Source organism: Dunckerocampus dactyliophorus, chromosome 5 (genome assembly GCF_027744805.1).
Source record: "Dunckerocampus dactyliophorus isolate RoL2022-P2 chromosome 5, RoL_Ddac_1.1, whole genome shotgun sequence".
NCBI classification, from domain to species: domain Eukaryota; kingdom Metazoa; phylum Chordata; class Actinopteri; order Syngnathiformes; family Syngnathidae; genus Dunckerocampus; species Dunckerocampus dactyliophorus.
This window is the reverse complement of record NC_072823.1, coordinates 13,029,646-13,041,327: the sequence shown is the minus strand read 5'-3', so window position 1 is coordinate 13,041,327 and position 11,682 is coordinate 13,029,646. Positions and strand designations below refer to the sequence as shown.

Here is an 11,682-nt window from a genome sequence, read left to right as displayed (position 1 = left end):
GGTAAACATTGTGACTGGGGCCGACCACTCCTAAAGTTCACTAAGAAATGTTGAACTCAACGACAATACTTTTCATTTAAATACCTGAGAACACTTGTAATGGTCATACTTCTGATATCATAAGTACAAAAGATACCAGCCACTTTAAGACGAGTTCCTCAAGTCATTTTCTGACAAGGGAAAATGACTTCACGCAAGTCATTTTTTCCTGGGAGGTATCTTAATTTTCCTCAAGTATGGCTTTTGGGTACCTTATACAAGACTTTTAGAGATCATCCATCCATTTTCTGTACCACTTGTCTTCATTAGGGTCATGGGTATGCTGGAGCCTATCCCAGCTGACTTTGGGAAAGAGGTGGGGCACACCCTGGACTGGTCGCCAGCCAATCACATGGGACCTTTTGATAAACAAACATTTTTCTATGGACAATGTGTCCATTTAACGTAACATGCATATTTTGGGGGCATGTGGAAGGAAGCCAGCGTACACCTCGATCTCCTGACTGTGAGGCCAACATGCTAACCAGTCATCCTCCTTGCAACTCACTTTTAGAGACCCTATAGACCAGGGGTCCACAACCACTGGGCCGCAGCCCAGTACCAGTCCATGGGTGGGGCCGGGAAGCTTTCAGGTGCAATGATAAATTTAAAAAAAAAAAAAAAACACTTGTACATAACTACATCAAATTTTATGTAAATGCAGATACATTTTGGAAATAAGGGCCATTATTTTATTTAAAAAAATAATATACACTTACAAATCCCATAGTTTTGGCATTTAAATGTTATTTGTTGTGAGCAGCGACTCGTCCCACTTTGTTTGACGGTCCCTGAACGCACCATCGTACGTGCGCTGACTTTATCTCATGCCGCACAGATAGACTACTCCTGTATTTTTAGCATTTTTCTTTCACCTCATATTTGGTGTCAAATGCTGATACTATGCGGGAATGCATAAAGGTAAGTTTTGATGACTTATTGAGTGATAATGTGCACATTTGTCTCAAGTTAATTCATGCTAACACACTGCCTTTTAACACACACGTCAAACAGCGATGTAATAATCTCTCTGGAAACACTTGAACTGGTGGATGGTGGGTCGGCATTCATTTTGTGCTTTTAATTTTATGTTGTTCATGGCTTAGTTTTACACAATACATAATAAATAAGATACATTAGATCGCTACAATGTACGATCCCGGTCTGCGGGAGATTTGTGGGAACACAAGCCCGTCCGTGGGTCAAAAAAGGTTTGGGACCACTGGTTTAGAGATGTGAGGAGCTACTTTGAGATATCTTTTATGTATATTTTAGTTTTGTAAAAAGGCTAAAAAAACCTTTATACATATACAGTACATGCAGTTATCCCTTGTTCCCAAAATAGCCCACAATAAGTGAAATCTGCGAAGTAACCAACTATATTTTTTTTACAATGATTCTATATGTTTTAAGGCTGTAAAAGCCCTCACAATACACTTTTTACACTTTTTCTCAGACAGGCATTAACATTTTCTCACATTTCTCTCATTTTTAAACACTCTCAAAGTTGAAATTTCATTTGAATTTTAATGATAGACCCACTAGGTTGGACACAAGAAATTATGAAGTGACTCACGTGTATTTCACTCTTCGGAGTGTTTTTGTGTCTTCGTTAAAACACATTGCTCCTGTTGTGTGTTACTTTCCTCACATGGTTAGCTTCTTCAGTTTTTTCTATTGTCACACGATTGGCGGTTAGCAAACAGCTCACACGGTTAGCTGGTTTGGTAGCCATGATCACAATAAGAGACGGCACGAAGGAGATTGATTGCCGATGATCTACAGCCAATCAGGACGGAGAAGACAATGTGCGGTGCAGACAGAAGAGAGGGAGAATAGCGCTAAAAAAAATGTGCAAAAAAAATCTGCAAAACAGCGAGTCCACGAAAGGTGAACTGCGACGTAGCAAGGGAACACGGTATATAAAGACAAAGCTTTGTGTTATTATTAGTTATTAGTATCAACTTTTCCACTTCCTCTCTTTACATGTTGCCTTTTTTCTAAATGTGTGGCCCGGGGGCCATATGTGACCCGTCGGTTTATTTTTATTTGCCCGCGACACATTGTAGAAATCAAATTAGAACAAAAAAACCCAATAAAAAATGACAAAAACACCAAACGTAAAGAGAAGAAGCGGAAATGTTTATACAGTATATAGAGTATATATATATATACTTTTTTATATACTTTTATATATATATATATATACTTTTTATAACTTTTTAAAGCCTTTTTGCAAAATTTTTAAATACATAAAAATATCAAACTGTCCCCTGCAACCTTTGATTTTCAGTATGCGGCCCTCTGTGGAAAAAAGTTTGGACACCCTTAAATCAGATAGGATAGCTAGGAGGGAATTATGGGTGGGTGATACTGCGAATGATCACTGCAGGTATCAGTCCGATACCAATTAAATACCGGACGAGTCAGACCAATACCGATATTGATACCAATACTTTTCACTGTAACCTTTTCAAGATCATTGATTGAGTTTGTGATTTTGCCTTTGACTTGTTGATCATCATTCTAATCAGGATAAATGTTCATATTTTAGGCCAACACAAACGATACCTTTGTGAATAACATTACTTGTGATTTACAATTTAACAATAAATACAACAGTAGGAGACAATATAACAATATCAAAAAAATAATAGAATAATTCCCATACTCCCTTTTATTACATACAATTGTTTGAGCAAAATAAGCAAACAAAGTAAAAACTACGATTCAAATCCTTTGGCTTTTCGCCCCCTCCCAACCCCCCCCCGTGTCCACAGACTTGACGTGAGTTTTTGTTTGTAAAAACTATCAAATTTAATAAATGGATAAGGTGAATGCCAAAACAAAAACATGGATGTTTCTGAAACTAGAGAGAGCTGTAATATGTCGATCTTACGAGGCTGGTATTGATGGGCTACTGATACGACCATTAGCATCGCTACTAGAAAAAGGGTCTAAAAAGAAATGTTTTGCGTTATTGTCCCATCTCGATGTTTTCATTTGAGTAAACCCACGCAAGTCCCAGCAAAGACTCCAATGTTTGTTTGCTCTCTGTGTTTGAGCAACTCTGGCCGTCAGAGGTGGACTTCTATTTCAACAGCACATCAGAGCGTTTATGTATTGGGTGGCCGGAATTTTTTTCCAAATAAACACAGCTTGATTCAACTTGGGTGGGCAGACTTATCAAGCGACTAATTCTATAAACAGAGGAGGGAATAAGCCGCCACCTGATTGGTCGTCGAGCAGAGCGGGGTGGGGGGACATGAGGGACTCTCGGAGCAATTACATTTCAATTAATGTGGGTGGGCTGAAACAGCACCGACAGTTTATGTTGCACAATTTATTTCAACACGGCGGAGCAGGAGGACGACATTTATTAACATTTCTTCTGTGGAGCTCATGAAAGTTGGGGAGTCGGTCAGAGAAGTGCGCATTTTTCCCCCCCGGGAAGAATCCAGAGCAATCCTGCCTATAATGACTTTCTACCACACATTTGGTGTGCCATCCTCCGCTTTGAGCCTCTCCGGACCGCCGCTCATCTACTTGTACGGCGGGGACTGCGGCCCCGCTGCCTTGAGCCTCATGCCGGAGCGCCAGGACCCCCCACAAAAGCCACCCTACAGTTACATCGCGCTCATTGCTATGGCCATCAAGAGCGCACCGGAGCAACGCGCAACACTGAATGGCATCTACCAGTTCATCATGGACCGGTTCCCCTTTTACCTTGATAACAAGCAGGGCTGGCAGAACTCCATCCGCCACAACCTGTCCCTTAATGACTGTTTCATCAAGGTGCCCAGGGAGAAGGGGCGCCCCGGGAAAGGCAGCTACTGGACGCTGGACACCACGTGCTTGAATATGTTTGAGAATGGCAACTACCGGCGGAGGAAGAGGAAGGCGAAGAGTCAGCTGGATGCTGCACGACACAAACACAACAAAGACTCCATAAGAGACCATCTATCTTCTCAGACACCCGGTGCGTCCTTGCTGGTAGAGATGACACTGAGGCAGGACGCAAAGCGAACGGAGACACAGGCAGACTCAAAATCGGTCCTGCTCGCCTTCAACCACTCTGAGCAGCAGCAGAATCCACTTTCACACAAACAGAAAGTGTGCCGTGCAGTCAAACCCACCAGACGGAAGCTGGACCAGCACACACCTGAGCCGGCATCGACGCAACGGACCAACAACGTGCACACGACAGGGGCCGCCCAGCTCTGCTCCCCCACTTCTCTTCTTCGGTCCGGTTCCAAAGCACATATTCCGAGAAGGGACAAATGCAAAGGTTTCAGCATCGAGAGCATCCTAGCAAGAAGTGAAGACGACAAGATCCCAAGCTGCATCAAAAACCAGGAGCGTGTTGGTCCAAACATGCTCATGGACGCCACACAGCATCACTTATACCAAATGGGATTCCCCCTTGGCTCCTATTTGTCCCTCGCGTCTCCTGACAAAGGTCTGCTTTCCAAATGAGAACAATTCATTTCACAAGAGTTTTAACATTAGGATAGCGTGAGAATTTAAATGCAAACGCGCACTCACTTATTTGAAAATGCCTTCATTCTGTTATATGACTCAGCTACATGTTAATTAGCATCTGATATCCACTTCCTCTTTAATTGTGCAAAGAACAGGTGGTGTGCAGTGTACATAGTTCATTCAAATCATTTGTGACGGGGCGCGTGTGGTCTTTTGCTAACATCTAAAATGAGTATTCCAATGTATACCCATCACAATGTAATCCAAAGCTATTCCATCGGCTGTGAATTTCATGTGTAAAATAAAAGCATTGGTTTGATCATGAAGAACGCATGAATGTTCTGTGGCAGGCTTTGGAGGTGTTAAGTATAAAGTATGAACACAACAATACAAGTGACAACAATGGTACACTTTTGGCTAGGTTAGTACACTTTCTATGAATTTCTAGAAATAAAAAATCAGGTAAGTTATAGAGTAGGTACACATTATAATTTGACCCATGTTCAGTCAAATGGTCTATTGTCGTGTCTCGGAACGATTTGGAATGAATAATCACAAACTTTCTTGTAATGCACTCGTTGCAGGATGAAGCATTTACTTGAGAAAACCCAAGGTAGAGAAATATAAAACATGACACATATATATATATAAAACATACTACCCAGTACTTATTATTACTCTAGTTGAGTGGAAAATTCAACGTTTACATTGCAGCGCTTTTCCGAATGTCTTAGGCCACCGTACTTGTTGTCAAGGCAAACATGGACATCCGGGGGACATCCTCTGCTGAACTAACCCCACTTTTGACGCAATTTAAATTAAAAATACATGGTCATTTTAAATGTACACTGCTGATTATGCGTCCTAAAATGACCACTTAAAAATCATATATTAATAATTCATTCACATATCCATTTAACAACCTACAGCTGCACCCTGGGATTTGTAGCATGAGCAGTGCTTAATCACGAGCCGCTTTAAAAAAAATTAAAAATAAAAATCAATGCATTCATTAATGTATTGTATGTACTTTTATCACCAGTGGTATTTTCAGGGGTGCTTGACAACACAAGCGCTCGCTATCGTCTGTAGTTGGCAAGAAATTAAAACACGCAAACCACGTTACACAATACAACACAATACACCTCACTGTGATGATGATGACATCATTGTCTTCATTTTGCATCATTTTTTTAATTTGATCATTTAAATAATATTTTAAAATGATTCAGGGCAGGGTGTCCCTAACGTCTGGACATATGATATGCACATATAATATACTGTAAATACATTATATATATATATATATATATATATATATATATATATACTGTATATATATATATATATATATATAAAACATGGTTTATGTAATTAATAAATAAATAAATAAATAAGTACATCTATATATAATTTCTGAAAAACATTTGAAAATGCTTAAAATATCCAATTTAAAAACAAAAATTAATAAAAAAAATATGATGTATTTTAGATATATTTTAAATAATACATTTAAAAATAACACAATATACAAAATATTTATTTATATTATTTATTGATGTTGTATATTGTAATTGTATAACAGATGCATTTTTGCAGACTTTATGGACACCCTTAAGTATATTACAAATGATTACGAAAGAATGATAATAACCGTACTTCAAATTAGAATTTTAAAACTGTGTACTAAAAGAATAATACAACAAAGTGTTATTATGTTAATAAGGTCCAATATTTGAGCAAAAGATGTGAATTCTTTTGGGCATGCACAGTCGGGTCAGGGTGGTCAAGGGCCCTCCTCCGGTCTGCCCAACCTCCAAAATATAAATTTAACTGAACTTGCACGTCAATCCACTCAGCTGTGGTTTAAACATTTGGTGGGCGATCTTACAGCCTGCAGACATGAATAAATACGGAATCCTTTGGCACAGTTCTCGTCAATATTATTTAAAGTTTGAAGCCGCCTACTGTTTGGTTCTGTTTGTCAGACCCCAGTTTTGAATGAACGAATCAGGCCTGGATGTTTTTTAATCCCCGTTGTCCATTTTTCTGTACATGACACCCGCATGATATCATCGCAGCCAGATGACAGCATCATTGCAAACAGAGAGGGGTCACGTCTAAGTATAACTCTCCTGCTCGGACACACACTGGCCTGAGAGAACCTCTCCCCGCGGGGCTGTGCAAATCAGGAATGTTTGTTGAAATAACTAAATCTCCCCATCATTTGAAGCGGGGAACTTACAACCACACACATTTCCTGTGTACACCACTCTTTTGGTAAATAAAACCCGCTAAAAATGTAAGCGGGGAAAGAATAGAGAAAACAGGGACTGAGGGGTAGACAAACGAGTGAGACTTTATCAGCAGTGCGTGCGTCGACTTCATGTCTTTGGTGTTTGGGTACATCATTATTAACCAATACAGTAAATCATTCACTCATCTTCATTGTCATCTCCTCAGGATCATCAATACAAAGGGATTCCATAAGTGCCGTAGGTCCCTGTGTGCGTTTGGACTCTAAATGATCCCCATGAAGAAGCCGCGCACACAAAAAGAAATACTTACGTTCTTATCTGATATTATTTCAGAAAACAATGTGAAAATGGAAGAATTTTGCTCGTGCACTGCACACGGTTGACTGCAGCAAATAAGTACTTCACATGGTTCAAGTGCTCCCAGTATTCTAGAATTACTCTAATATGTTTCATCCGCATACTCCCGTGTCAGTGACATTTTACCACGACAGTCGTGCCCCGCCACACTTCAGTTTGAATTTTGCCGCTTCACCCGACCACGGTTTTTCAAAAATATATACATTTTTTTACTTTTGTGATTGAATACGGACTATTAGTAAAAAAAAAAAAAAAAGCATATTTAAGCAAATGTTATATATTTTTAAGCATTTTTAAGCATAAACATGACACTAAATGACCTTAAATAGAAATATAAGGCATTAAGAAGACGCATTAAAATTGTGATATTTAGTATTCCACACTCTTCACTAGGTGTCAGTAATGTTTGGTGAAACATACGAACACCAGACTTGATCGCCGGTCCAACAGGCTTTCATTTCAGGTTTGATTTATCTCACAACAGGCGCAATAATAATAACATAATAATCATAATCATAATGACACATGTAAAGCTAAAACTCATCTCTGAACCCATGACATCACTTCCTGTCCTCCACACACCCGGAACACATTTATTTCCGCTGATTATAGCTACTATATTGGATAATATGGGTGTACAGGTGACTATAGGGGTGTTATTTCATGTCTCGAGGACTCTAGTAATGTTAAAAAAGCATATTTGTAAACAGGTTTTCTATGCTCTAACTACAAAAATATTCCATTTATAAAGAAGGAATCCATCCATCCATCCATTTTCTTCCGCTTACCCGGGTCCAGGTTGCGGGGGCAGCAGTCTCAGTAGGGAAGTCCAGACTTCCTGGTCTGCGTCCACCTCTTCCAGTTCCACCGGGAGGACACCAAGGTGTTCCCAGGCCAGCTGTGAGACATAATCCCTCCAGCGTGTCCCAGGTCTGTCCCGGGCCATTTTCCCGGCTGGGCATGCCCAGAACACCTCACCAGGGAGGCATCCGGACTAGATGCCCGAGCCACCTCAACTGGCTCCTCTCGATGTGAAGAAGCAGCGGCTCTAATCTGAGCTCCTCACCCTATCTCTTAGGGTGAGTCCAGCTACCCTACGGAGGAAAGTCTTTCAGTCACGACCCAAAGCTCATGACCAAAGGTAAAGGTGGGAACATAGATCGACCTGTAAATTGAGAGCTTTGCCTTCCGAATTAGCTCTCTCTTCACCACGACCCGATCCACCTGTCGATCTCATCTCAAATTTCCCTTACAAGACCAAGACCCCGAGATACTTGAACTCCTCCACCTGGGGGAAAAGCCTCACTCCCAACCCAGTGGGTGCAATCCACCCTTTTCCCACTGAGAACCACGGCCTTGGATTTGGAGGCGCTGAGTCTCATCCCAGAAGCTTCACACTCTGCGGCAGGCCGCCCCAGTAAACGCTGAAGGTCACAGCTCGATGAGGCCATCAGGACCACATCATCTGCAAATAGTAGAGACGAGATCCTAAGGCCCCCGAACTGGACTCCCTCGACGCCTTGGCTGCACCTAGAAATTCTGTCCATGAAGATTATGAACAGAATCGGTGACAAAGGGCAGCCTTAGAGCACATTAAAAAATTGTCATGTTGCATGTTTTGTTCCGTCACCAACAAATAAATGATTAAGAGCGGTCACAACTACACTGCAAGCCTTTTTCTGTCAAGTGTTCAGATTTTGCACTTCGGTTCGGCAGTCCTTGAACGCACCATAGTTGGTGTGCTGGCACACAAAAGTTAGTTTGGCTACAGAAACACGGGCTTCGACAGTCAATCTGGTCTCAGAATTTGCAGCAAGATGAACACAAGTTCACATATGGTCATAAAGGAATTACACCAGGAGTGTGGATTATGTGGATTATGTAGGGGCGAATTGGAGAAACGCCTTCTCTAACCTGACCTCTGGCCTCTAGAAGACGGGGACACCTTAAAACAAGTGTGCTTCCACTATTAACATGTACGCTTGTCTTGTTATGCATAGCTTGTTTAATTATAGTAATGGTTTTGTTCATTTCGAACATGCTTAGCTAAATCACAGTAAACTTTCTTCACCACCAATATATTGTACACACAACTGGTCGTGAAGACGGTTTACTCGGACAAATTTTAAATAAATATTGATACATTAGTCTCATGATGTTTGTGTCCTGTGTGTGTGTGTTTTTTATGAACACTGGGAAGGGAATTTGCACACAGCAGCAGGATTACCACCCCAGAATGGGACCACCCTGACGCTTAATCCAACAAGGAGGAGGAGCTTCATCACTTAGGGCCGCCACCCCTCCGTCGACACATGTGTAAACATGAACACGCACTTTACTGCATCTCAAGCACTTAAGCTTAAACAAACTAGTTAGATTTACGCCATACAGCTGCTCTTGTACAAAACTAGCATGTTTGCTAAATGTGTTATTGTTAGAGGGACACTGAATGGATTGTTTTCGTTTTAAAGAATAGCGGCTGTACGTGTCACTGTGAGCGTGTGTGTACTGTAAAATAAAATAGTGATACTTCAAGAGGCGGGATGTGATACAGTTTTTTTGTTTTTCGCTGGAATAAACCGTGTCTGATCATTTTAATATTCAGCAAAGTTTGTACCGGAATTGCACACAGCTGGCATTACAAACCAGGGTCTTATGGTTTTTATTGATTTTACAGACTAATAATGTGTGCCAACCACCCCTCTGACCACCATCAAACATTTATTTACATTTATAAACCAGTGTGGGTGACACTGGGGGAAACGTGGGTGAAGCGTCTTGCCCAAGGACCAGTGGTGTTTAGGGATGCTCTGATGGATCGGCCACCGATTTCTGTAAAAAACATGTGATTCCTTTCAAAGCCCATCACAACAACCAATCAACGACATCAGCGACATGACAACACAAAGATGACACGAATGCGTGCTGTGTCACTTGGGTTTACAACACCCGTATTGAGCCAACAAAGAACGCAGTTTGTCCTCTATTGCCACGAGAATCAACCTCAATGGTTTCTGTTGGACAGCTTGACACAGGCTACGCCAATCGATGCCAGCGTGTTTGATCACTCCCTTACCAAACCTATTGGTGTTCGACTTCTCTTGCATCTTTCTTTACATGCCTAACCCATCCATCCATCCATTTCCAAGGCCGCTTATCCTCATTAGGATCGTGGGGGTATGCTGGAGCCTATCCCAGCTGACTTGGGGCGAGAGGCGGGGTACACCGTGGACTGGTCGCTAGCCAATCGCATAGACAAACAACCAGCTAAGCAAACCATTTTATTCAATTATTAATTATTACTAATTAAAATATATGACAATATGTTGCAATCTACCAATATAATTTCTACTACGGCATACTCTTCTGCACTCTGTGTGTACGCTAGCAGCTCCGCCTCCACCCACCAAGACAGAGACTGTATGACTGACAAAAGGGCTCACTCCGTTCATGCCGCTGTTCTATGGAACAAACGCGCCAAGGTGCTGAAACCAATGCACAGGGTGGATCCTCCTGCTGCAATGTTTGGACGCGAGAGATGAGGAAAACACATTTTGCACATGGCAAAATGACCCGGTTCATTTCCATTTACTGTGTGATTATTTAATTTATTATTATCGTCCCACGCCTGGTGGCCCACGAGACATTTTTTTTCCGAACGAGAAATCTTGTCACGTTTTCGTCTGATCTTGTGCCGCCCCTGGTATCTACTGCATGCCTGTAAACACAGCACGCCAATGTTTCCTCTTCTGAATGGGATGAGGCTATCTTCAAATGTAAGACAAAAAAAGGACTTAAAATTAAAGATTTTGATTAAAATGCATTGTTTAACATAACAAGGAATGCACAATGAAAGTCTTTCAATATTCACGATGCATTCAGGAATCAAATTGGGGGAAAGAAAGTCACAAAAATACCCTTAGCATGGTTGTCCCATATGTAAAAGTCTGGTATTAATTAGAGAGAGGAGGGTGCTCATGCTGTGTGTGACACAGCAGACTGGCCTTTCAGAGCTCGTTACAGGACGGCCAATCAAAGTGCAGTCAGCGTGACGGCTGTTTATTTATACATTGCACTGAGTGCCAGCAGTTTCAACTACAACTCAAACACGGGAACACTCCAGCACATTGTACAGCTACACGGGTTCCCAATCAACACCTCAGTTCTATGGACGCAGACATACACAAACTCTCACAGTCACACATGTGCACTCAAAGAAACACCTTGCTTTCCGAGATTTGAAAAGCATGTTCTCTTTGCTCACTCACGTGGCTTCATCGTGATAATACATTTCGTTTCAACGTCTCGCAACATGTATTATTTCCAAGGTCATTTCATTCAGAAATTTAACCAAAAAGATGAAAAACATTTGCTCCCAATTTACACTGAAACGAAAGCTGTATTACAATATTGTATCGCTCCCCAAATTAGCATCGTGGGGGTGTGATGGAGCATATCCCAGCTGACTTTGGGCAAGAGGTGGGGCACACAACAACCTTTCACACTCACATTCAAACTAGGTTCTTCATTGTAATTTTGTTAAGCA

General features: G+C 41.3%; 1 protein-coding gene across 1 annotated transcript; it reads left to right on the top strand.

Moving 5' to 3' along the window:
- Positions 1-3,412: 3,412 nt before the first annotated feature.
- Positions 3,413-4,836, top strand: foxl1 (forkhead box L1). Its single transcript, XM_054776722.1, has one exon. It carries the CDS (start codon positions 3,442-3,444, stop codon positions 4,513-4,515), a length of 1,074 nt encoding a protein of 357 aa, XP_054632697.1. The 5' UTR covers positions 3,413-3,441; the 3' UTR covers positions 4,516-4,836.
- The last annotated feature ends 6,846 nt before the right edge of the window (positions 4,837-11,682 follow it).